The sequence below is a fragment of the Garra rufa genome, chromosome 8 (genome assembly GCF_049309525.1).
Source record: "Garra rufa chromosome 8, GarRuf1.0, whole genome shotgun sequence".
Lineage (NCBI taxonomy): Eukaryota > Metazoa > Chordata > Actinopteri > Cypriniformes > Cyprinidae > Garra > Garra rufa.
This window is the reverse complement of record NC_133368.1, coordinates 16,484,064-16,510,988: the sequence shown is the minus strand read 5'-3', so window position 1 is coordinate 16,510,988 and position 26,925 is coordinate 16,484,064. Positions and strand designations below refer to the sequence as shown.

The 26,925-nt window shown below is 36.9% G+C and overlaps 1 protein-coding gene across 1 annotated transcript in view; it reads left to right on the top strand.

Moving 5' to 3' along the window:
- Window positions 1-26,925, top strand: part of rapgef4a (Rap guanine nucleotide exchange factor 4a) — a 100,523-nt gene that overhangs the window by 41,701 nt on the left and 31,897 nt on the right. The window contains exons 5-8 of the mRNA XM_073845249.1: window positions 9,369-9,441; window positions 14,478-14,542; window positions 24,755-24,861; window positions 25,006-25,127. Of these exons, the coding sequence (XP_073701350.1) occupies window positions 9,369-9,441; window positions 14,478-14,542; window positions 24,755-24,861; window positions 25,006-25,127 (367 nt within the window). The remainder of the gene's footprint in view (window positions 1-9,368; window positions 9,442-14,477; window positions 14,543-24,754; window positions 24,862-25,005; window positions 25,128-26,925) is intronic.

Sequence of the window (26,925 nt, the reverse complement as noted above, 5' to 3'; positions counted from 1 at the left end):
ATAATAAAAGTGTAGAAATATGACATTTTTTGTGGGCCTGTTAACATTGCTGCTTTCACATAACTATTCAAAGCTCATTTTGATGATCGGTGGAATAATGAGCTTTACACACTAACTGTCTTTATCATCATTAAATATAACTGTTGCATATAACTCTCCTCAGGAGAGCTTTGTGCAGTTCGACTGATTACCACAAAAAGAAAAATCATTACAAATACAATAGAAACATGACAGAGGCAGAGTCATTTCCAATTAGCACTCTGACTGAACTGTCAGATGTATTGGAGCTGTATAATGTGAGCAGTTCCTTTCTATAGATGAAGAAATGCCCCCTGCTGAAAAAACCAGCATATGCTGGTTTTTTCAGCAGGGTAGATTACTGGAAAATAAATGTATTTTAACGCTAGAGTTATCACTTATAAAAAAGTTAAGTGCAAACTGAGTGTAATGTTTTCACACACTTAACCGGATGTTAAGTAAGGAATAATTGACGACGGGCCGTAGAATTCTTAGAAAATAATGCACACCCGAGGTGGTGATGCGGTCACGACGCGAAGCGGAGTGGCCGTTACACCTCGGGTGTGCATTATTTTCGTAGAATTCTACGGCCTGAAGTCAATTATTCCGCTTATACTACAGTTACCACACCTCAAGACATCGATCAAGTGATATATTTCAAGACATTCGTCCGGTTTTTATCCTTAAAACGCTATTGTGAGTAGGATTAATTTCTTACGCAGCTCATTCAACAGCTTTGTTGCTAGTTCCAAAACGTCATTTTAGAACTAGTAACGACGCTTGAGCTGTTAATACCCAGTCAGCAAATTTCCTCTGGGCCGGATCTGGCCCATACCAACAGCTAAAGTGTGGCCCAGATAAGTTTTGGTTCCCCGGCCCAAAACTGGTCCACATCCTTTTAGCCAGAACCAAGCCAAAACAGCGCCATAGCCCAACCTAAAATTAGCCAAATCATGAAAACAGATGTGGCTGATATATGGATCTTATGTGGTATTCTTATATGGCTGAGTTCTGTAAAGGGCTATGGCCCGTATGTGGACCACATGTGGCTGATAGATCAAAAGCCATAATTTAACCATATTTATGCCACACCTATAATTTATTTAAAATACCAATTACACAGTAAATCTTAAACACATCTTAAACACAAAATTGATTCACAGACATTGTTAATATAATAAAAATTTTAATAACAGAAGTACAATACAGAACAACAAAGTGTAGTGTAAATGTCAAATGAGTAAATAAATGAACAATAATGGATACTTTTAGTAAGTCTCCCCAGCCTTTCTTTCACAGTCTGTCAGGAAAAAGGAAAGAAAAAAGAACATTAGCAGCATATTAGTATTAGATATTATTTGAATATTAAAACAAATATGACGTGAGTGCTCGTAAGTAATCATGTTTTATTAGCATTTTTCCACGGTAGGAAAACTAATTGAGATTACATGAGACGAGAGATTTGTTAGTTTTTAAATCACGTTAAAACTAGTAGAAAGGAGAAAGGATGCGCTCTCCGCTTGTAACGTTACTTACAGCGGTCTGTCAGCAACATCAAAGAGCGTCAAAACGGCATTTATCGTTTCAATTTTCTGATATAATAGACATAATTTTAAAGATGAGACTTATCGGAAATAATAAAACACAAAGCTTATCGTGATTACTGGACAGGAGGTATGTATAGTGAAGTTTTATTCACGTATAGGCTATGAATTCTCGCGGTCAAAACGAAACTGTGTTTGTTCGGTACACATACCTAAGCACTCTTTTTTTCTGTATGAATAAGCGTACATTACATCCCTAGAAAACATTTAAAACACCAAAACTGCACTTACCTGAATAAGAGTGTGTCTGGGCAAAGGCTGTTGTAGACTCAGGAGCAGAGCGGGAAATAACGGACATATATTTTCAAATTTTCAGTAATCCACCAATAGGAATACAGGAAGAAAGAATGAATGGGCTGACATTTGGACTGCCACAAACCAGCCACACATGACTATAGCAGGTTATGTGGGTTTTTCCAAGTAAAAGCCAAATGTTAACCATAAGTTAACATATTTCAGGATGTGCCATAGCCTAGCCAAATATGGCTCTTGTCTGTGTACTGTCATATGGGCCATATACTTTAATACCAAAAGTTACCCAAATGAAAATTCCCTCCAATTCTAAAGCCATGGCAAAACATATATGGTACAAGTTTGGCCCATATGTGCTCAGCCATGCCATACCTAGGCCAAACGTGACAGCTATCAGCCACATCTGGCCCAAACGTTCTTGCTATCTGGGTAGCAAAATAATGCCGTTAATAATGAAGTTTAGACAGACCGAAAGACAAGCAGACAGACGGAAAGAGTGAGGGAGAGAAACTAAGTGTATGACTTTACCTCTCTCACCTCTGTGTCTCTCAAGGGTGACTGGCAGCATCGTCTCTACTAACAGTTAAACTTTAAGTTCATTTTCTTCAAGACCACGCCGTTGTTACCTCGCGTATGAGAGCTGTCATGTCGTTTTTAAGTTGTTAATCGTCAGAGCAGCGCTAACAACAACATTAGCGCGAATGCTAACGCGAGTGCAAAGTTTGCACTGCAAACTGTAACGTTATGTGTGTGCGTCTGTGAGGTGAGTGAGAGAGGGCGAGAGAAATAGAGTTTGTGCTTTCCGTACATAATAAAACGTAATATATTGTGGAAAAAAACATGGAAATAATCTGTTGTTTTTATCCTGATGTTTACTGTATTTATTAGTTTGGCCAGTGTCATTGTGGGTTTTAGTTATTTTGCTGTTTTGGGCTGTAAGGACCTTTGAAATAACTGAAATCGTATGGCGAAGTGATATAGACATGCACTGCGGTCTAAAGCTGCCTGGAACTACGTTCGCCGTGCGTTTCCCTGAATATAATGCACACCTCTAGAACGTTCGTCAGCCAATCAGATTCAAGCATTCAACGGCCCTGTAGTATAATTGCAATTAAACGAAATGTATTATAGTTTACATTTATGTTAAATGCACTTAGCTAGACTTTAGAAAGCTTTTTTGACCCACTTAAGTTGAGTACACAGTTACTCAATAGTTATTTATATTGTCTTTTAAATATGGTTAAAGAATTAGTTCAAGAATCAAGAAGAATTTTTTAGATGAGTAAAAAATATTTTCTTGTTTTCAGAAAAACACAAGTCAAAATTAAGTGAGTTTTTGCTTAGTACAAGCAAAATAATCTGCTAATGGGGTAAGAAAAAAATCTTATTTCAAACAGAAAACAAGAATATTTTTTGAAAAAAAATTTTTTCTGAAAACAAGACAATAATTTTTACTTCTTAAATCCTTCTTGATTTAAGAATTTTTTGATATTTTGGCTGGAAACAAGACAAAAAAGAAAAAGTTTTTTTGTAGTGAAAAGTAGTGTTTTTAAAGTAAAATGTACTTTAAAGTTTTAATTTAACATCATTATAAATTTCAATTTTTGAAAGTGTTAAGAATCAATTATGAGAGAATTTTATTTAATCAATATTACATTATCTGCAAGTAGTTTTTGTACAAATGTAATATTTAGATTTGAAGAACACATACTTTCCATTCAATAAAGTGCACTTCGTTTTCACTAGGGATTGCTATTTATTATTGTGGTTTGACACATTACATTAGATTGCTAATTGCCGTACAGTTCATAACCTTTCAGAAGACTGAATATACAGTGGCCTCAGGAAGCTTTTGGAGTCTGAAATCAAAATTTGACATATCTATGTTGTTGCATGCAGATCTGTATTCATTTATTCCTTGTGTCAGTCCATGAGACATATACTAAGCTCAAACAGCAGAGTATGGCTCTGCCAACACCATAGGTTCAATTCCCATGGAAAGTAAAAACTAATTTAAAAAAAAAATTTGTAGTTTGAATGTAAAGTATGCAAGTTTCTGTCAAATGTGTAAATGTAAAACAAAACCAGTGGTGTGCACTTATGTTCTGAAATGAGAAGGCAAAGTCCTCACATGTTTTTGTAAATATTATTTTTCATAATAAACTTATTTTCGAATCATCAGTCATCAGAACTCAGTAAACGCTTGTCACAGACACGGAGATATATTTTAATTTCAACAAGCAGATTGTTTACTTTAAAAAAAAAACCACAGATCATGATTTCTGGCTATTGGTCTTATAGCCGTTTCCTGACTTGTGGAGCCACAATGCGCAGCCGCAAATCCTCAGTGAGCTCCTTTGTCTTAGCCATGACCAAACCAACAGCAGAGAGCTTCTGTTTTTCACCTGTTGAGTTGATTAAAACAGCTGTTTCCAATGAATCAGGGTAATTAGGATGCTTTAGAACAGCTTGACTATTTGGAATGGTATAGAACTTTGGATTTTCCCATAAACTGTGACAGTTTGCAAAGGGTATGAATAATTTTGGACATGCCACTTTTTGTTCAAATGTAAATAAAAGCTGAGAAATATTATTTTCCACAATGATGCCTCTTGTACATCGTCTTATTATCTTTTGGGAGGAGCCTGTGTCATTTCCGGTCAAAAAAACCTGCTGGTTGAATAAAAGTAACTTTAAATCAGAATTTGCCAGGGGTATGAATAATTTCAGGCTTGACTGTAAGTGTTTGAGTTGCTGACTTACTTTTTTTTATTAGTCTCCCCATTATTGCCATTATATTGTTCATTTAGACTGATTTGCCAATGCGGAACATGCACAAACACAAGAGGCTTGATTTATCAAATGAACCAATCACAGCTGATCATAACCAGTTATATCCAATCATATCGTGAGGGAGGCATTGCATTTTTTCCTCATTCACACACTTTAGGGGTCTGTTAAAACTCAATGGGTTCAGGGGAGGCGAGAGAGATGCAGACTCTCACTGTAACTTCCCCTGCTGGTGTCCCTTTTGGACAGTGTTTCTTTGGAAAAACAAGTGATTTATACACTTTTATGTCATATTACATATTTTGTAATATTTACGTTGTTTGATTTTTGTACTATTATTATTTTTTCTCATTCGTTTTTTTGGAGTAGACAATGCCTCCCATGCCTCCTCAGAGGAAATGCCCCTGATCCAAACCCAGATGACTTTCTTTCTGTTAATCATCACAAAAGGAGGGTTTTAAAAAACTGTTTGATTTTTAAAAAGAATGATTTTTTATGCAAAAACAATGAAGATTTAAATTGACCCAAAAAAAGTATCTTGTCAGGATGTCACCCCAGCCACCTACGATGAACACACCCTCTGAAGAACCACCCACTCGTTCCGGATCACCTGACTACTGATTACACGCACCTGATTCCAATCACCACACCCCATAAATAACCACTGCACTCAGTCACTCACCGTCTGGTCTACAGATCGCACTCCCTGCATATGCTGCTCATCCGGACTCTGCTTGGACTCTGTTTTCCTCCTCTGCTCCTGCTGATCTCATCACCTGTGCAAAAGGACTGTTCAGATAAGATTACTCACCGTTACAACCAACCATATGACTGTTTGAGACTTACCTGCTGTTTTAATAAACTTACCTCAATCTTCTATACACTTACCTCCGCCTCTGTATCCGTCTGTGTGTGTGACAATCTGTTCATATGACTTGTGCTCTGTAATCCAAGTTATTTTACTGATCACACTGCAAAAAAGGCTTATCTTATAGTATTTTTGTCTTGTTTCTAGTCAAAATATCAAATTCTAGTAAGAGGCATTTACTAGATAAGCAAAATGACATAAGATATTTAGTCTTGATTTTGAAAAAAGTGCAGTTTGCTTAAAATAAGCTAAATTATCTGCCAATGGGGTAAGTAAAATACTCTTGTTTTAAGAATGTTTGACCTATCCCACTGGCAGATCATTTTACTTTCTAGGGGGAAAAAATTAAGTACTTTTTGTTTAAAACAAGACTAAAGATCTTACGTCATTTTTTTGCAGTGCACTGACTAATCTTCCACTCCAGTAAGTTGGTAACCACTGTTAATGGACCATTCAGGTAGAGATTGGAAATTGAGACTTAGATTAGTCCAATTGATGACTGAGTCATTCAGACTGGCTTTGTGAACGATCTCATGCAGTTCATTGAAAAGATCTGACTCGTGGAGAAAAGAAAGCCATATGGGTTTGAATTCACCAACATGAGGGTGAATAAACAATAACAGAAATTTCATTTCTGAGTGAAGTATTCCATTTTGGGGCCCACCGTATGCACACTTACTCTCTGACTGATGCATTCAGTGTTATGTCATTTATCGACAGACATAATGACATATTAGATTCAGTTTGTGTGATTTATGGGATGCATCAGTCAGAGATAATGACTTGTCCTCTCTCAGAGAGACGTCCACTCCCCAGAGAGCCAGACACTCACATTTGAGCCACAGAAAGGCCACATTAACTGTCCCAGGTGTCCTGGTTAATGGCTCAGGCTGCCTCTATGTCATTAGTCACTGAGCTTCATTTATTGGCACCTCCCGTTACAAAAACTTTCAGCTTTGAGAGTATTAAAAATCAGCTTATTCTGTCACGTTCTGTCTGTATAATGATATTTATCAACTCAATAGCTTCTGTGTTTTATTGAATTTTCTCAATTCGGAATCCTTTATAAAGAGACAGTGATGTATAAGTTCTTCAGTTCTGTATTAGGTTTGATGGAGCAAAACAGATATTAATTACATTTATTGAATATGGTCTTTGGGGATGTGCGAAACCTCTGCATGTGGTGAGGTCTGAAATCCATTATGGACGAGCAGGACTTTCTGCTCTTTCGCCAAACACTAAATGGGCTTTAATCTCTCTTGTGTCTCTATAATTAGCAGATGCTTTTGTCCAAAGCAACATAAAGTATACTAGTGCTCTCCTCCAGAGAAATCCAAGGTTAAGTGCCTTGCCCAGCGGCCCTTTCTGTCCATCTGTCTGTCTAGAATTTGATGTCATTTATAGATGTGAATGAAAATGTCAAGTAACTTTGACTGTGTGCTCTCTTATTACCATAATTTTTCTGCAACATATTTTTTTGAAGAACGCATTGCATATTGTGTGAAACACTACTGGTATACAGTTAAAGTCAAACGTTTACATACAGCTTGCAGAATCTACAAAATGTTATTTTACCAAAATAAGGGGGATAATACAACCCTGCTGAAAAAAACAGCTAATACCAGCCTAGGCTGGTTGGCTGGTCTTAGCTGGTTTAAGATGGAAGTAGCTGGTTTTAGCTGGTGGTTTCCCAGTCTGACCAGCTAAGACCAGCCTGCCTTCCAGCTATGACCAGCTAAAACCAGGCTGGTTGACCAGCTAAAACAAGCCAACCAGCCTAGGCTGGTTTTAGCTGTTTTTTTCACCAGGGAAAATGCATGTTATTTTTTATTTAGTTATGACCTGAATAAATACATATACAAAAGAGAAAATGATCATCGAATTTATAAAAATGACCCTGTTCAAAAGTTTACATACACTTGATTCTGAATACTGTGTTGTTACCTGAATGACCCACAGCTGTTAGTGTGTTTTTTTTAGTGATAGTTCATGAGTCCCTTGTTTGTCCTGAACAGTTAAACTGCCTGCTGTTCTTCAGAAAAATAGCTCAGGTCCCACAATTAATTTGTTTTTTCAGCATTTTTGTTTATTCAAACCCTTTCAATGACTGTATGATTTTGAGATCAATCTTTTCACACTGAGGACAACTAAGAGACTCATATGCAACTATTACAGAAGGTTTGAACACTCACTGATGCTTCAGAAGGAAAAACAATGCATTAAGAGCCAGGGGGTGAAAACTTTTTGAATTTGAAGATCAGGGTAAATTTAACTTATTTTGTCTTCTGGGAAACATGTAACTATCTTCTGTAGATTCTGAAGGGCAGTACTAAATGAAAAAAATGTAGGCAAATTAAGAAAAATGTCCACATTCTCAATTTGTTTAAAAGTTTTCACCCCCAGCTCTTAATGCATAATTTTTCCTTCTGGCGCACCAGTGAGCATTTAAAACTTTTGTAATAGTTGCATATGAGTCCCTCAGGTGTCCTCAGTGTAAAAAGATGGATCTCCAAATCATACAGTCATTGTTGGAAAGGGTTCAAATACACAAAAAGGCTGAAAAAAAAAACAAAGAATTTGTGGAACCTGAAGGATTTTTCTGAAGAACAGTAGGCAGTTTAACTGTTCAGGACAAACAAGGGACTCATGAACAACTATCATTTAACAAAAAAAAAAAAAAAAAAAAAACACAGCTGTGGATCATTCAGGTAACAATACAGTATTAAAAATCAAGTGTATGTAAACTTTTGACCACGGTCATTTTTTTAAATTCAACTATTATTTTCTCTTATTGACTATATGTAACATATTCTATGTGAAATATCTTATTCAAGTCAGTACTAAATAAAAAATAACACACATTTTCTATGATCTCTCCTATTTCGGTAAAATAATTAACATTTTGCAGATTCTGCAAGTTGTATGTAAACTTTTGACTTCAGTATATAAGAGGTGGTACCTGTGATAGTATCTGAGATTATGTAAGTGTGTATATCATAAGCTGTGTGACAGTAATGTGCATACTGTGTGTGTGTGACCTGTGTGTGCCGTCTGATCTTTGATTCAGAAATATTGATTTAATCCAACGTAATCCCTTCTGATCTGCAGTCAGACCTGATTAAAGAGATCACAGACGGCACTCCAAACTCTTCCTCTGAAACTGTTTTTCTTATTTGCGCTCAGACGACTCCATCGTCTTGAGCTGCAACTCCAAAGCTAAACTAGATTTTAGCCAGCAATGGCGAGAAATTTCATTGGATGTTTAGGCACTAAAGAGAAAGACCTTGAGAGGAAGCAGACTCAGCTGGGGGATGAGGTTTATGGTGTTTTTCATGTGTGTACCTGTATTATGTGTACCATTACTCAAAGCTCATGCTGTTAGTGATGTCTCCTATAGCTTTTACATCAAATGTGTGTGTGTGTGTGTGTGTTTATGCGTTTATGTGTATATATTATTCATACATGACCAACTTTTTTTTTTTGCCCATACATCACATTCTGATGTATTTCCAATTGAAACAGGGTGTTCAACCAAAAAAGTAGGACATGACTTGATTTTATCCATCAGGAGATGATTGGATCATGAGAAATGTCTCTATATAGTAAGAGATTAGCAGAGAAGGGTTGAAAAAATGATATTTGTGATGTCAGATGAAAAGGACAAATTTTTGTAATGAAGTTTGCACGGAAAAAGACAAAGAAATATGTGCCAAGTAATTAGGATCATGAAAACATTGTTTTATTTATACATTTAAGGTACTTTAATTAATTTATTTGTTATTTTCATTGTCTGTGTGCCACCTCTTGTATGTGACTGTAGTGTTTGTGTCTTTCAGAATTATCGTCAGTGTATGGCTGGTCTGCTGGTCCCTCCCTATGGTGTTATGGAGAGCGGCCCACATGCTGACAGTAAGTACAAACACTTTCTTTCTTGACCTAACAATGATAATTCTGTTGTATTTTACTCACTCTTGTCTTATTCCTCACATGTACAGTGAGGAAAAAAATTATTAGATCCCCTGCTGATTTTGTACATTTGCCCACTGACAAATTTCTTTGATCAGTCCATAATTTTAATGGTAGGTTTATTTGAACAGTAAGAGACAGAATAATAACAAAAAATCCAGAAAAACGCATTTAAAAAAAGTTATAAATTAATTTGCATTTTAATGAGTGAAATAAGTATTTGATCCCCTATCAATCAACGAGATTTCTGTCTCCCAGGTGTCTTTTATACAGGTAACAAGTTGAGATTAGGAGCACTCTCTTAAAGGGATTTATAACTTTTTTGAAATGTGTTTTCTGATTTTTTTGTTGTTGTTGTTGTTGTTGTTATTCTGTCTCTCACTGTTAAAATAAACCTACCATTAAAATTGTAGACTGATCATTTCTTTGTCAGTGGGCAAACATTCAAAATCAGCAGGGGATCAAATATTTTTTTTCTTCACTGTAAGACTGTAGAGCACAGAAGGTAAGTTTTGCAGAATTTCTAAACTCTGTTGTGCAATGTATGTGCTTGTTAAATGTCCTCTGACATCATATAATAGCTTTTTGTTGGGGAAAAATACCAAAATATACACCATCATTTAAAGGTTTAGTGTTCGTAAAATTAATTCATGATTTCTTCTCTCTTATTCTCACCAGAAATACAGCAAAACCCGTAGTATTGTGAAATATTTTTAGGATTTAAAATAACTACTTTTTATTGTTATATAGTGTGGAATGTAATTTATTCCTCTGATGCAAAGCTGATTTTTCAGCATCATTACCCCAGTCTTCAGTGTCACATGATCCTTCAGAAATCATTTTAATATGCTGATTTGCTGCTCAACAAACATGTCTTATTATCAAGGCCAAAATCAGTTGTGCAACATAATATTTTTGTGGATAAGTTTTTTTTCCCCCAGATATGGAAAGTTCAAAAGAACAGCTTTTATTTGAAATGGAAATCTTTTGTGACATTATAAGTGTTTTTACTGTCACTTTAATCAATTAAATGCATGATTTGCTTAATAAAACAATTTATTTAAAAAAAAGGCCAAAGTTTTAAAGGGGTCATATGGTGTTGCTAAAAAGAGTGTTTTGTGTATTTGTTGTAATGCAAAGTGTTTATCAAGTTTGAGGTTAAAAAAAAACAAAACATTTTTTCCACATACTGTACATCATTGTTGCTCATCTCTGCCCTGCCTTTCTGGAACGCTTAGATTTTTACAAAACTCATAATTGATGGAAACCGAGGTGTTCTAGGATTGGCCAGCTATCCTGTGTATTGTGGTTGGCTGAATACCTCAAGCGTGTGACGGAAATGTTATGCCCCTTATCATGTTGTGATGCCATTTCTTGGCGTGGCGAGACACGAGACAGAAACAATAAAACCCATTTTAAACTACGCATTTGTTGCATCCATTGGGGACATGACTACTGATTATAATGACTCATACTGTCTTTTTACGCATTGCGTTGCATCACGCCACGTAAACATAACACCATGTATGCATTTGTGATCGTAGAACAAGAAACAACAAGCACTACTCTACACTGCTCAAAACTCACGTTTGAATAGTCAGTCCCGAATTCTGTAAATATGAAAACATACTTAGAGGCAGTGATGGGCAAGCTACTTGGAAAATGTAGTGAACCAAGCTAACAGTTACTCTTCATTAAATGAAGCTTCACTACACTAAAGCTACAGCCTTGGGTAATGTAGCAAGCTGAGCTACAGCATCATGGCAAAAGTATACTTTACTAGTTCACTACATCTAAGCTATTTTTTAAAATTTCATTTTTTTCTAATGAACCAACATCATACCAAGTCAATGCTCTCTCAGTGATCAATTAAATTGTCAGTCATACAGGCATACAAGTTCAGTTTAATTGTTTATTCAACCACTCTTTCAAACCAATTTGGCAACAAAAATCTGTATCATGTACAGGGCTGGATTTATCTCATATTTTGGGGGGTTGAATTCTTTCTTGAAAAAAAAATAAAAATAAAAAATAAAATAAAAAATGGCACCAGTTTCAGAATATTAAACGAATAAAACAGGGAAAACATGAAATTTGTAAAAAAAATAATTTGATACATATTATTGAATAACATAAGTCTATACATGAATGGGTGTTGGTCAACTGATTGCATGTCGTCAGAGTTTACAGTGTTGACAGTTTCGTAAAAAAATCGCCTAATGGAAGCGCTGTAGATTTGCTGTATATAGCTACTAAAATATGACACAAAAACAGCAATTTAATTTACTGCCGTTTTTGAACAAAGATAGTGATTGATTTCATGAATACAGGAGCCTGTTTTTTTTTTTTAATTGTCAGAATCTATAGTACATAACAAATACAAAAATAAAACAAATCACAAACATTTGCAGTCAAGACTGTGAATAAAAGACAAGTGTGGAATGTAAGCCAGATTTGTCCCAGACCTTGTTACTATCTGGGAAGCAAAGCTAAATTCTATTGTAAATTTGTTAACTGACAGTAAGAATATATAACCGAATCAAGCGGCTATTTTCGTTTGCAGAAGGTAAAACACATTAACATAAATCGTAAGTCTTTGAGAGGAAAAATTAAACCGACAGGTCACAGCGGCTAGGCCTATAAGTCACATTTTATTATATTCTGAAATAAACAGGCCTACAGCGTAATGTTATAATGTTTTGACATTATTTCCCTCACTCCACAACAAATCCTTTAACTTTAACCTTATTCAGAACAGAACAATGATGAAATAAATAAATAAATAAATAAATTTGCCTAAACAAATTAAATGCGAAACTGAAAGTAAAGTTGGGCTTATGGAGACTACCTCTCTTGCCACAAATACAAATGATTCATTTCTGCAATGTATTTGAAGCGAAATTATTATGCATTGGGTAAGCTTTGCACTTCATTCACGAGAGAGGCGGGAGGAATAATGAGGTTTGACTGACAGTTTAACGAGCCAATGGTGTCACGAGGTTTAGTGGCGGTGGCGTTGCTTACTGACCTAGGATCAGTGATCCGTAGCAGTTATATTTCCGATTTGAGCTTAAAGTATAGAAAAATATATAGCTTGTAGCTTTTGTTGACGCTACCGCGCTACTTGATCAAAATAATAGCTTAGCTACTGAAAAGCTATTTGATTCAGAAAACAGCGTCGCTACCACCACGCTACCGAGAAATGTAGTCAAGCTAGTAGCGTCACTAGTTGTAGCGACGCTACTGCCCAACACTGCTTACAGGCCGTCAGTCAGAAGCGCAGACTGTCCTTGCAACATTGGAATTGCCCCACTTTATAGCCTTAACATTTTGTGTACAGCTGGCATTGTAAGCTGCTCTCCCAGGTTCAGGAAACAGTCCTCCAAGAAATGCGCATCAACCACTCAAATATTTGCGTTGTAGTGTTCCGGAACAGTGTTGTAAATGTAACTTAATCACTGATTTCTAATTGTGTTCTCATTTGGAAGGTCAAACAAAGTGCTTTTGCTTTTGCAAAAATGAAACACACTGTGTCTCTACAACATGGCGGCTGCAACACTACTACAGCCGGTAAAAGTTACGCCTTCTTTCTTTCCATATACATATGGGCGGTGTTATGCAAATCAACTCACCCTGTGATGTGAATAAGTGGGGGCATGTGTGAACGAGCTGTTTTAGGGAGATGTGGCTGAGTCTTAACTTTTATAATAAATATCTCTTTGGTTTTAAGACTTAAAACTTTGCAACTTTACAGATCTTATCTATGCACAAACAGCTCGTAACACTCCAAAATCAAAGAAAAACAAGAAACCACATCATATGACCTCTTTAAATGGTAGTGTACGTCATTGTTCCCCTCTTATTCTTTATTTGTTTCTGCATAATTAAATTTGGCATGTCTCGATCAGTCCTTGGTAAGAAGAGGATTTTTTTTGTAAAAAAAAAAAGTGCTGTATAAAACAAGTTCTACCTAATTTCATGACGAAAACATACCTGTGGGAACTTTTTCACAAGATACGAAATACGTACCAACACTAGAGGCGGTAAAGCGAGCACTTGTAATCGTTTTTGTACACAGTAATGATTACAGCTCTATATGTTTCACTTTCTGAATGTAACAAGCTTGCTTGATAGCTCAGCCAGAACAGAATTGGACTTAGGGTACGGAATCCTTGGGTACAAATCCCGCAAAAAACATGACTCACAATGAAAGAGCTGAAAGATGAGAGATCAAAAAACAAGCTAAAACGGCATGCTTGAGATTGTGTTTTTACGTCACATTCGCTTTTGTTCATACTATGGGGTAGGTTTAGGTGTAGTGCTGCAGATGGTTATTTTAAAACGTCACGGAGCATTAGATTAATAGTGCCACTCAACGGACATTTCAAGTCAGAACTGTGGTGACACGTACAAAACCAACGTTACATAAAACATACCATATGTACGTTAATCTGTTACGGTAAAACAACAACACTCTTTTAGCACCATTTAACATCGAATATGTCACGAAACATACATGGTGCTACGTATTTTGCATCTTGCGAAAAACTTCCCAGTTTTTGTCATGAGATCAGGTTAAACAATGTTAAACTGTAAAACTGTTCTTTTTTTCTGATTTCTATGTTGATGTGTGCAATTCAGTAAGTGTTGGATGGTCTCTATGTATATGAAGATGGATGTACTGTTGTCCACTGCTGGAGTTATTGTTCCTGAAGGAGAAAGCTTTTGTGGTGTGTGTAATGATTGGTGCTGCTTCCCGCAGCCCCTCAGGACCCATTACTTAAGATTACACACATCCTGCAGCCCCATGATGACTTTACACACTGTTTTTAATCTTCTTACTTAACTAACTTAACTATCACTTCTGCTGAATCTGCTGGTCTTCAATGTATTTTACTCCTGTCTTGACTAAATGTTGCTGCTAGATTTGATCTTTAACTATTGTATTTCATCGTATCTTTTTTTTTTTTGTTTACAAGGAATGCCTGACAAAGACAATCTGAGCAACAGTTCACCCGGATCATCATCCAAACACTTAAATAAGGTTTGTTTTAACCAAAATATGCAAGTTTGTGTCTTTGAAATCTTACATCTCTTCAGTCCGGTCACATGTTTACTCTTCTGTCAAAAATGATGTCCATTTGAGGTTAGTCTGTCATGTCTAGTGTTGGGGTTATGTAATCAGATTACTTTTTTCAACTAACTAGTAAAGTAACGCATTAATTTAATTTACAAAAAAAAATATCTGTTACTTTTTCAAATAAGTAATGCCAGTTAGTTTTTTCCCCATTTATTGATTGAAAGCTCTCCTGTCCCCATGTTGAAAGAAATCAGGACTAAGATGTTACTTTAGTTCTAGAATAAATGTGAACATGCAATAAAACACATTCGGTATTCCTCAAAATGAATGAAAACTGTGAAATGCAACTCCAAATATGATGCAAACCAGCAATAGTTAAATATGTTAAATAATACAAATATCCTTTATGTATTTATTCCTATTTTATTAACAGGTGTCTTTGCTGCTGACCTTTGCTGATCCAATGCAACCATATTAATAAGCAAAAATTACTTAAGATAAACTAACATTTGTTCTTCTTTTCTTATTGCTGAAGAGTGTTGAACTTTATTCGTCTGCGTTCTATTGTACAGAAGTGAATTTACTTTTTCCTTCAGCCTGAGACTTTTGGTGTGAAAGGGCATTTACATTTGCCAAAAATAAAACTTTTTATATAAAACAAAAACAAGCAAGCCCTTTCCAGATTTAAAAAGTTACGCAAAAGAAGTGGAACGCATTACTTTCCATAAAAAGTAACTGTAACGTAATTAGTTACTTTTTTAGGGAGTAACGCAATATTGTAATGCATTACTTTTAATATGAACTTTTTCCAACACTGCTCATGTCAACATTTAATCTGTCATCATTTATTCACCCCATGTCATTCTAAACATATATGATTTTAATTCTTCAGCGGAACACAAAAGTTTTGCGAAATGTCTTGAGTGCTCTCGAGCTCCAAAAAGGACAATAAAAGAACTAAAAAATATCATACCAGGGTAACACTTTACAATAAGGTTCATTAGTTAAACATTAGTTAATGTATTAACTAACATGAACTAACCATGAGCAATACATTTGTTAATGTATTTACTAATCTTTATTAACGTTAGTTAACGGAAATACAGTTGTTCATTGTTTGTTCATGTTAGTTCACACTGCATTAACTAATGTTAACAAAATTTTAATAATGTATTAGTAAATGTTGAAATTAACATTAACAAAGATTAATAAATGCTGTATATGTCACAGTCCTGTCTGTTCATCTGGTCTCCCCCTGTCATGTTGTCATTTTTGGTTTCACCCTCATCAGCCTGTCATCCCCATCACCTGTGTTTAATTATTAGTCATCTGTGTCACCTGTGTTTAATCATCTAGTCACCCTTTAAAAGTCTGTTTGTATCTTCAGTTCATGTCGGTCTTTAAAGTTTTGTGATGTGTGTTCCTGCCTGTACCTGCCTGTTCCTGCATTGATCCTTTGAAGTATTATATTAAATAGATTGTTAATTGTTAATCTTGTCTTTCGTCTCGTCTCGTCCTGCACACAACCCTGACAGAAAGACCGACCCAAAACAGTTCACGGCGTCTTCCCCTGCGTTTCTTTTCCGTTTTTTGAATCAGTGTTTGTTTTATTTTTTTTTCCCTTATGAATATCCCTGCTGTCCGCATCATCCTGCTGGAGCAGGGGAACCGCTCTCTCGAGGACCACATAAGTGACTTTATGTACCTCGCGCCGATGACGCATTACCCGGACCGCTGCCTGTGCACGTTCTTCCGTGCAGGACTTAACATCGCCACTAAAGCGCAGCTGTCCGGGGAGGGTCCTCGAGAGAGCCTCGCCGGTTACATCGAGTGGGTGCTGGTGTCCAGCAGAGCTTCGTTGACCGCGAAGGATGACACCAGCCCCACTCCAGACCCAGAGCCCAGCCAAACATCACCCCGACATGCAGAGTATGAGCCCGCATTCACCGCGGACGGAGAGCCTGAGCCCGGAGCGGCCACAGTATGGACTGCCGATGGGATCAAAACCTCCGACCAAGAGCGTGAGCCGACCTCTACATCTGCGACGGTGGAGTGCTGCGTGGAGCAAGAGAGGGCGGTAGAGAGCCCTGCCCACTGCACCACCACTGGGGGTGAGCTTGAGCAACACTCTGGGGATTTAATAGACTTCTTCTAAGAAACACTGGCCTGCCTGAACTTCCCACCCACCCGCCCTCTTCTGCCTAATCCTGGATCCCCGCTGGTTCCGTCCAGCCATCCTGAATCCCCGCTGGTTCCGTCCAGCCATCCTGAGTCTCCGCTGGTTCCGTCCAGCCGTCCTGAATCTCCGCTGGTCCCGTCCAGCCGTCCTGAATCTCCGCTGGTCCCGTCCAGCCGTCCTGAATCTCCGCTGGTCCCGTCCAGCCGTCCTGAATCTCCGCTGGTCCCGTCCAGCCGTCCAGAATCTCTGCTGGTTCCGTCCAGCCCTCCTGAGTCTCCGCTGATTCCGTCCAGTCATCCTGAATCTCCGCTGGTTCCGTCCAGCCATCCTGAATCTCCGCTGGTTCCGTCCAGCCATCCTGAATCTCCGCTGGTTCCGTCCAGCCGTCCTGAATCTCCGCTGGTTCCGTCCAGCCCTCCTGAGTCTCCGCTGATTCCGTCCAGTCATCCTGAATCTCTGCTGGTTCCATCCAGCCTTCCAGAAACCCCGCTGTCACCTGTCAATCCCCCTGCTCACCCTCAGTCCTCCATCTGTGCAGTGGGCCCGCCGCAGGTCTGCCAGCTTCCATCGGCGTCTCGGCTGGAGGATCCCTCATCTCCACCTCCAGCCTCAGAGTCCAGAACTCCGCCTCGGCCCTCCGACCCTGCGGCTCCACCACGGCTCTCAGCTCCCTCATCTTCAGCGTCGCCCGTCGGCCCACCAGCTCCACCAGGCTTCCTCGTCCCTCCGGCTCCGCCTTGGTCGGTTGTCGTCCCGCCATCGCCTACGAACTCTACTCCTCTGGCTACGCCTCGTCGCTCCGTCCCATCGGCTCCGTTGGGCTCCTCCCTCCCCCCGGCTCCACCTCAGTCCTCTGTCGCTCCGGCTCCACCGCGGCCCTCTGGATCTCCGCCTCCGCCTTGGTCGCCAGAGCCTCTGGCTCCGCCTTGGCCCTCCGGATCCTCGGTGTCGCCCAGGATCTTCGGCTCTCCGTCTCCGCCTCGGGCTCATCCTTCACCTGCTCTGCCTCTGTCGGTCGGACCCCTGGAGTCGTCAGCCCATCCTCCACCATGGCTCCTCCCTCCGTCGGCTCCACCATGGATCTTCATGGCTGTGGCCTGGGTCTTGCTCTGTGCCTCCTGCTCCGGGTCCCTCCTGTTTCTTCCCTGGCTCCTCCCACCTTCGTCGCCCCCCTGGACTCTGTTGACTTTGTTTGTTGTCCCCCTCCAGGGGTGCCGTCCTCCGCCAAAGCCTCCTCCCACATGGACTCTGTTTTTTCGCTCCCCTTCTCTTTTTTTTTTTTTTTTTTTTTTGTTGTTGTTCCCCACGGCGCGAGGACGCGCCTTTTCGGAGGGGGGTGTAATGTCACAGTCCTGTCTGTTCATCTGGTCTCCCCCTGTCATGTTGTCATTTTTGGTTTCACCCTCATCAGCCTGTCATCCCCATCACCTGTGTTTAATTATTAGTCATCTGTGTCACCTGTGTTTAATCATCTAGTCACCCTTTAAAAGTCTGTTTGTATCTTCAGTTCATGTCGGTCTTTAAAGTTTTGTGATGTGTGTTCCTGCCTGTACCTGCCTGTTCCTGCATTGATCCTTTGAAGTATTATATTAAATAGATTGTTAATTGTTAATCTTGTCTTTCGTCTCGTCTCGTCCTGCGCACACACCCTGACAGTATAAGTCCAGTTCATTATTAGTTCATGTTAACTAATATGGTTAACTAATGTTAACTAATGAACCTTATTGTAAAGTGTTACCCATACCAGTAGTCCATAGTCATAAAATAGCTTACTGTATGTGAGGAAGAGACAGGTATTTGTTGAAAATCTTTCCCTGTACTGCAGATATAAAATCGTATCTGTGTTCGTTTACATGTAAAGATGCACATAAATGAAATATAGAAATGTTGACAGAGTTCTCATTCAATAATAGACCTTAATCAGGTTAGACGCAATTATGAATTTAACACGCACAGCATGAAAATATGTTAAATGGCATACACTGAATAATGGTCCTAGATCATTTCACAACTCACAACTTTTAAAACTGTATGTAGTTTTTGCCTACTAAAATTGACCTGTTTTTCAATGTTTGTGTGTTTTTCTATGTTCATGTCTTTTTGCATAATAACTCTTTTTTTTACAATATAACATGTACTGATTGACCTGAGGTGTTTTGTGAATAATCTATTGCTTTAATCCTAAAAATGAAGGTTCTTTTTTTTTTTTAAATCTGTGGTTCCATGAGGAATCTTTAACATCCATGGAACCTTTCCATTTCACAAAAGCTTTCTTTATAGTGTAAAAGGGTTCTTTAGATGATTAAAATGTTCTTCAAACTCAGAAATTATGGTTCTTTTAAAGAACTGTTCCCTGAAAGGTTCTTTCCAAGATAGCACATGTGCGTCTGCAAGATCTCTTGATCTGGAAAGCATCTGCTGTGTACAAACATGTGACAGACATCAGTAAAATGTCAGTCTTAAAGACATCTAATAGACATTTATTGGGCATCTGATAGGAAACGTCCAATAGACATATTGCAGATGAAAAAAAATAAGTCTTGCAGATGTAAATGCAAATGTCAAATAGACATATCTGAGATGTATGTGTGCTATCAGGGCAATAATTGTTCTTCTTGGCATTACTGCAAAAACCTTCTTAGCACACATACGTCTGCAAGATGTCTGTTAAAGATCTCTTCATCTGGAAAGCATCTGTTGTGTACAAACATCTGACAGACGTCTTTAAAATGTCCATTTTATATACATCCTAAATCATAAACATCTTAAAGACATCTAATAGACATCTATTTGGCATCTGATAAGAAAAACGTCCAATAGACGTATTGCAGATGAAAAAAAAGTCTTGCAGATGTAAATGCAAATGTCAACTAGACATATCTGAGATGTACGTGTGCTATCAGGGCAATAATTGTTCTTCTTGGCATTACTGCAAAAACCTTCTTAGCACACATACGTCTGCAAGATGTCTGTTAAAGATCTCTTCATCTGGAAAGCATCTGTTGTGTACAAACATCTGACAGACGTCTTTAAAATGTCCGTTTTATATACATCCTAAATCATAAACATCTTAAAGACATCTAATAGACATCTATTTGGCATCTGATAAGAAAAACGTCCAATAGACGTATTGCAGATGAAAAAAAAAGTCTTGCAGATGTAAATGCAAATGTCAAATAGACATCTCTGAGATGTACGTGTGCTATCAGGGCAATAATTGTTCTTCTTGGCATTACTGCAAAAACCTTCTTAGCACACATATGGCTGCAAGATGTCTGTTAAAGATGTCTTCATCTGGAAAGCATCTGCTGTGTACAAACATGTGACAGACATCTGTAAAATGTCAGTTTTACATACATCCTAAATCATAAACATCTTAAAGACATCTAATAGATGTCTACTTGACATCTGATAGGAAACATTATATAGACGTCTTGCAGATGTAAATGCTGACGTCAAATAGACGCCTCCATGATGTGCGTGTGCTATCAGGGTTGGAACTTTAGTTTTTAATAGCGTACTGTGAAATCTAATGCAAACTCTTTGTGGCTTTATGCTTGACACCAGGAGGCACAACTAATAATAAACAACTTTAGCTTCTCTTTTGTAAATGAACAATGTCGAAAAATGTGCACAGCAAAATAATTTCTCGTAGTCTCTTCATTAGAAGTTCCTTGAGGTGCATCTTGACTCTTAGTATTCCTGCTGTTTGCATCAGTTCTGATATAACTACATCCTTCCTTCCCAGCATCTCCTCGACAGAACAAGAATACATTTGTTTGAGATGTAAAATGACCTGGACAGCTCTGGCATCCTCTCTTTCTCATTTCTGTGTATGTGCCGAGTTCCTTTTCCTTTGACCTCTCGGGTCGTTTCCCGTCCACTGCTCGGACAGCCTGTCATCTTTACCATCACAAGTGCTTTGTTTTTCCTTTTTCATTCTCTAAAGACGCATCCAAATAAGCAGACGATCAATATCGGCCACAGCAGAGTCTGTGTGATTTGCATAATGGTGTTGTTTTATTCACTTAAGTCTGTTTGTGGCTTTGGTTAACAGAAGGCAAAATCCATCTCAAAGGATGTACAGAATCATTATGTAATGTAAGAATACACTTCCTTCAAGTGTTTAAATCACGCTGTAAGATGCTGAAGAGCTCATCTGACGCGGTTAAATTGATTTGAACTTGGATGAGTTTACTGTTAATTCTGCTCACAGTCTGTTCTGTGTGAGTTAAGCTCTGCATTAGAGTAGCTTGGCTGGATTGCAGACAGAATCTGTTTGTTTGGAACAAAAACAAGTTTGAGAGATTTTTATTTCTCAGTTTTAGTTAACGGTCTTTTTGAACTAGGAAAAAGTTCTGAGTTCTGGAAGCTGTTTTGTCTGTAATGTTTGTTTGTAAGTATGATATATGTAAATTATATATGAAGAGTTTGGTTCCAAAATGCGATAAACGCCATTTTTTTTATTTTATTTGAGTTTCCAAAATCAGAATTGCATCTGGTCGGTATTGAAAAGTCAATTTTTTAAGGTGAGTGACAGCTTTTAATGATTTTAAGTTTATAAATGAGATATTAATAAAGAAGTTAATATTAAGTGATTTACATTGTCAGACTATAACACTATTGCCTAGTTTTGCTCTATTTCGTCATCAAAAATGGTCTGCAACAAGTCATGACTGAGCCGCTGCACATCTCCATTCAAAAACAGTGGTGTTTAGTATATAAATGAACGTGCATTTTTAAACGAATCTAGTGAGTGAATGATTAATTTTTTTTTACATTCATAAAGAGAGTCACTTGCTTTATTCCTGAATGAATCAGCTGCTCAAACAAATCAAATGAATGATATGATTCAGTAATTAAATCAGTGACTTGCTGCCACCTACTGGCAGTTTTATTTTCAATTTTTAAAGTATCTTTTCAGTTATTTAAATCCTTTAATATTTCTATATTCTAAATTTTATTTTTAAAACATTAATCTCAACATGAATTTATGAATTTGATTGCAAGTATGCCACCTCTGAGCTTTGTTAAACATGTGAAAATACACCAAGCCACTTTTGTGTTCTTCTGTGCAAATTAATAGTAGTAGTACAAATTAATTTTGTTAATACTGATTTAATTTTATTGGTAACTTATTCTTATTTGATTTGTTCTTATTCTGTTGTTTTAATTAGAAATGTTAAAAAGCTTATAAAAAAGTTGACATTAAAGATGACATACTTTTAATAAAGCTAGATAAATGCCATTACAAAGGTAAAAACAAAATCCCCCTTTAATTCACTTTAAGGAGTCTAATATCACCTCATAATTGGAAGGCTAACTTTTTAACAGATTTTTTGATTATTGATTAAAAGGTGCTTTTAAAATTTTGACTGTGCTCCTAATTTTTTTAAGTAAGAAAAGTAATCATAGAGCCCTGATGGATTTATTGCATTTTGCAAAAAAAAACAAAAAACTTTTTTTACAATAAATCTTTGAAAATCAAAATCTGGATTTGAATTTTTAATGTTCCTATATCCTAAAGATGCTTTGTGGAAGTTGGAAACAGAAAATAGTGGTTTTCATCTTGCCACTTTGTTGGTAAAGAAAACACATTTTTACTCAAATTAATCAAAATTTTTATGGCTTTGCACTGTAAAAAAAATAAGGTTTTCCTTATAACTTAAAATGTTTAGTTAAGACAACTTGAAATTTTAAGTTACTTCATGTTAATTTAAGTGACAACTTGGATATTTTAGTTAACTAAAAATTTTAAATCAGTGGGGTAGCAAATATATGTAAGTTGAAATATATATACAGTCAAGTTCAAAATTATTAAAAATTATTCATACCCTTCTCAATAATCAATAGAAAAGCCTTTATTGGCTATTACAGCAGTCAAACGCTTCCTATAATTGCTGACCAGCTTTTTGCATGTGTCCACTGGTATTTTTGGCCATTCATCTTTAGCGATGACTCTTTCAGGTTGGAGGGTTTCCTTGCCATTACCCTGATCTTTAGCTCCCTCTACAGATTCTCAATTGGATTTAAGTCAGGTCTCTGGCTGAGCCACTGCAAAACGCTAATGTTTTTGTCTGCTAACCATTTCTTCACCACTTTTGCTGTGTGTTTTGGGTCGTTGTCGTGCTGAAATGTCCACTGGTGCCCAAGGCCAAGTTTCTCTGCAGACTGCCTGATGTTGTTGTTGAGTGGATTGCCTTGTATTTTTTAATAATACTTTGCACTGTAGCCACTGGAACTTCAAAACATTTAGATACGGTCTTATAGCCTTAGCCATGACTGTCCACAAACCAACAGCAGAGAGCTTCTGTTTTTCACCTGTTGAGTTGATTAAAACAGCTGCTCCCAATGAATTAGAGTAATTAGGATGCTTTAGTACAGCTTGGACTATTTGGAATGGTATAGAACTTTGGATTTTCCCATAAACTGTGACAGTTTGCAAAGGGTATGAATAATTTTGGACATGCCACTTTTTTGTTCAAATGTGAATAAAAGCTGAGAAATATTTTTTTTCACAATGATGCCTCTTGTACATCATCTTATTATCTTTTGGGAGAGGCCTGTGTCATTTCCGGTCAAAAAAACCTGCTGGTTGAAAAAAAGTAACCTTTAAGTCAGAATTTGCCAGGGGTATGAATAATTTCGGGCTTGACTGTATATATATATATATATATATATATATATATATATATATATATATATATATATATATATATAATTTTTTTTTTTTTTTTTTTTTTTACAGTGTGGAACCAAATTCTTCATATGCAAGTAATATGTACTGAAATGGAGATTTCTGGATCAGTGCAGGAGAAAAAATGTGATATTTTTGCTGGCACCTAAGCAACCTACATCACAAAAACACATTGACTGACTGACTGAAGCAGTGTAAAGTGTGTCTAGTAATAATCACTGTGGTGTTTGATTATGGGTCATGTGTTGTTGTAGATGTACAGCCTGGGTGAGGATGGTCATGAATAATGTAAACCGTTTGGTTAAAAATGCAGCACACTGGCCTTGGCCCAACATCAGGAGGGAGAGCAGTGCCCCAGACGTGCCTTCTGCTCAAAGCACTGAGAAACACTGCAGTATGGCACGTTGACATGGATTATTATGTAATATAAGAAGAGAATAGCTGGACATCAGCAGAATTCCTCACAATCTGCACATGATGACATTTGTTCTCATAATACAGCACATGACTTAATGCTAATGGGTTTGTTTTGACAAACTGACATTTTCAAAGCAGGTTTGCAACCAAAATTCACTCATCTGTTTTTTGTGGCACACGAAAGAAATGAAATAAACTAATGATTAAAGAAATTAATGAATACTGGATAACATGGTTGTTTGAAAAGAAAAAACAAATGGGTAAAAAAGGAGATTATTAATGTGTCTTTTCCTCATGCTGTATAACTTGTGCAAATGTTTCTTTCAGAGTATCACAATTGTCTGTAATGTTTAAATAGAGGGTGACATTTAATTATTGAAGCTTCTGCGTCAACTGTCATTCAGAGCTTCAGAGAGTCGTAATATTGTAAATTATATTTGGAAAAGTCATGCCTCAGCAAATAAGATGTTACGATATTGCTCACTATGCATTTTTACCATATATATGGAGTCAGTCTGACTGAATATTTCACAGAAAGCAGTCATTTATTATTGACGAGTTTTACAGTTTACTCTGTCAGCCAGAAGCAATATGCAATAAAACTGTCTGCCAGTATTTCACTGTTAACAAAGCACTAAAGAACAAACCTAATGGTCCCACATCCATCTCATCCCCTTCCTTTTGTTTTCCAGAAATCATTCATTCAAAGTCCCACCAAACTTCACCCCAAATACATTACTCAGGTATTGCAACCATCCCTGTTATCAGACACCTGTCAATCACAGTGTTGAGTTGTTTGATATTATATATTGTATGTAATATATAGAGTGGTTTATGTCTGTATGTCTCTCTCTGTTTCTCTGCGTTTGTTTTTGGCTCTCAGGTGCCCTCAGAAAAGATCCTACGGGCAGGTAAAGTGTTGCGAAACACCATCCTGTCCCGAGCACCTCACATGATCAGAGACAGGAAATACCACCTTAAAACATACAGGTAAGTGTAGGCTTAGAGTTTTATTGCATTGCACTTAATAATAATGTCTATTTAAACTAATTAAAGACTGCTCTCTTCGTTAAGTTTGTGTTTTGTTTTGAGTGGTTTAATGAATTATCTGTATTCTGTATGTGTGTGTTGTAGGCAGTGCTGTATGGGCACGGAGCTTGTTGATTGGCTGATGCAGCACACTTCCTGTGTTCACTCTCGTGTTCAGGCTGTAGGGATGTGGCAAGTACTGCTGGAGGAGGGCGTCCTAAATCATGGTGAGTGTGTAATACTCATGCACTACCACTCAAAACTGTTTTTTTTTAAATAAATTTATATTTTTATTCAGTAAGAGCATGTTAAGCTGATCAAATGTTACAGATGAGACATTTATTCTAATGTTTTAGGATTTATAAATTAATTTATTAGAATGATTTCTAAAGGATCACGTGACACTGTAGACTGGAGTGATGATGCTGAAAATGTAGCTTTGGTCACAGGGATACATTTTAAAGTATATTCAAACAGAAAGCAGTTATTTTAAATTGTGGTACTGTTTTTTACTTTCTTTAATGGAATAAATAAAAAAGTTACACGGTTGCCTTCTGTAGAGCTGCTTTACAGCTGAAATGTAAGTATTTTTACAACTGATGAATTATAATGGACATTAACATGAACATTAATACTGGCATTTTCCTGTTTATTAATTTAACTCTGCTTTGAAACTGTATTGTATAAGTGTATGCACTTTATAAATAAATGTGACTTGACACCACAACATGAGAACAGTTTAAAGGAGCCCTAATGCAGATGATCATTTCTATGGAAGCCCGCTTCCACAACTGAATAAAAAAGGTAATTGTGACTTTTTATCTCACAATTCTGGCTTTCTTTTTCTAGCAGTTGTCATTTTACATCTCGCAATTCTGACTGCATGATACAAACTCGCAATATATAAACTCAAAATCGTGAGTTATAATGTCAGAATTGTGAAATATAAACTTGCAAATCTGACTCTTTTTCTCAGAGTTGCATGATATAAACTTGCAATTCTGAGTTATAAAGTCAAATATTTGAGTTATAAACTTCCAATTGTAAGTTATAAAGTCAGAATTGTGAGATATGAACTCACAACTGAGTTATAAAGTCATATTTTTGATATATAAACTCGCAATTCTGAGAAATGAAGATATAACCTTACAAATTAAACTTTTTTTTCTTAGAATTGCGTGATATAAACTTACAAAGTCAGATTTTTCAGATATAAACTTGCAATTCTGAGAAATGAAGTCAGACTTGTGTGATAAAAATTTACAATTGTGAGTTATAAAGTTAGAATTGCAAGATGTAAACTTGCAAATCACTTTTTTCTCAGAATTGCATTATATATCACAATTGCAAGTTATTAAGTCAGAATTGTGAAACAAACTTGCAACTCTGAGAAATAAAGTCAGAATTGCGAGACATAAACTTGCAAATCAGACTTTTTTTTCTCAGAATTGTGATATAAAGTCAAATTCTTTAGATATAAACGTGCAACTGCGAGTTATAAAGTCAGAATTACGAGATACAAACTCACAGTTTCAAGTTACAAAGTCAGAATTGCGAGATACAAACTTGCAAATCTGATTTTTTTTTCTCAGAACTGCAAAACATAACCTCACAAATCTGAATTTTTTCTTAGAATTGCGTAATAAAAACTCACAATTGTGAGTTATAAAGTCAGATTTTTGAGAATTAAACTCATTTGCAAGTTATAAAGTCAGAATTGCGAGATGTAAATTTGCAAATCTGACTTTTTTCTCAAAATTGCATTATATAAACTCGCAATTGCAAGTTATTAAGTCAGAATTGCCGTACAAACTTGCAACTCTGAGAAATAAAGTTGCAATTCAGAGAAATAAAGTCAGAATTGCAAGACATAAACCTGCAAATCTGACTTTTTTTTCTCAGAATTGTGATATAAAGTCAGATTCTTTAGATATAAACTTGCAACTGTGAGATATAAAGTCATAATTGCGAGATACAAACTCACAGTTTCAAGTTACAAAGTCAGAATTGCGAGATACAAACTTG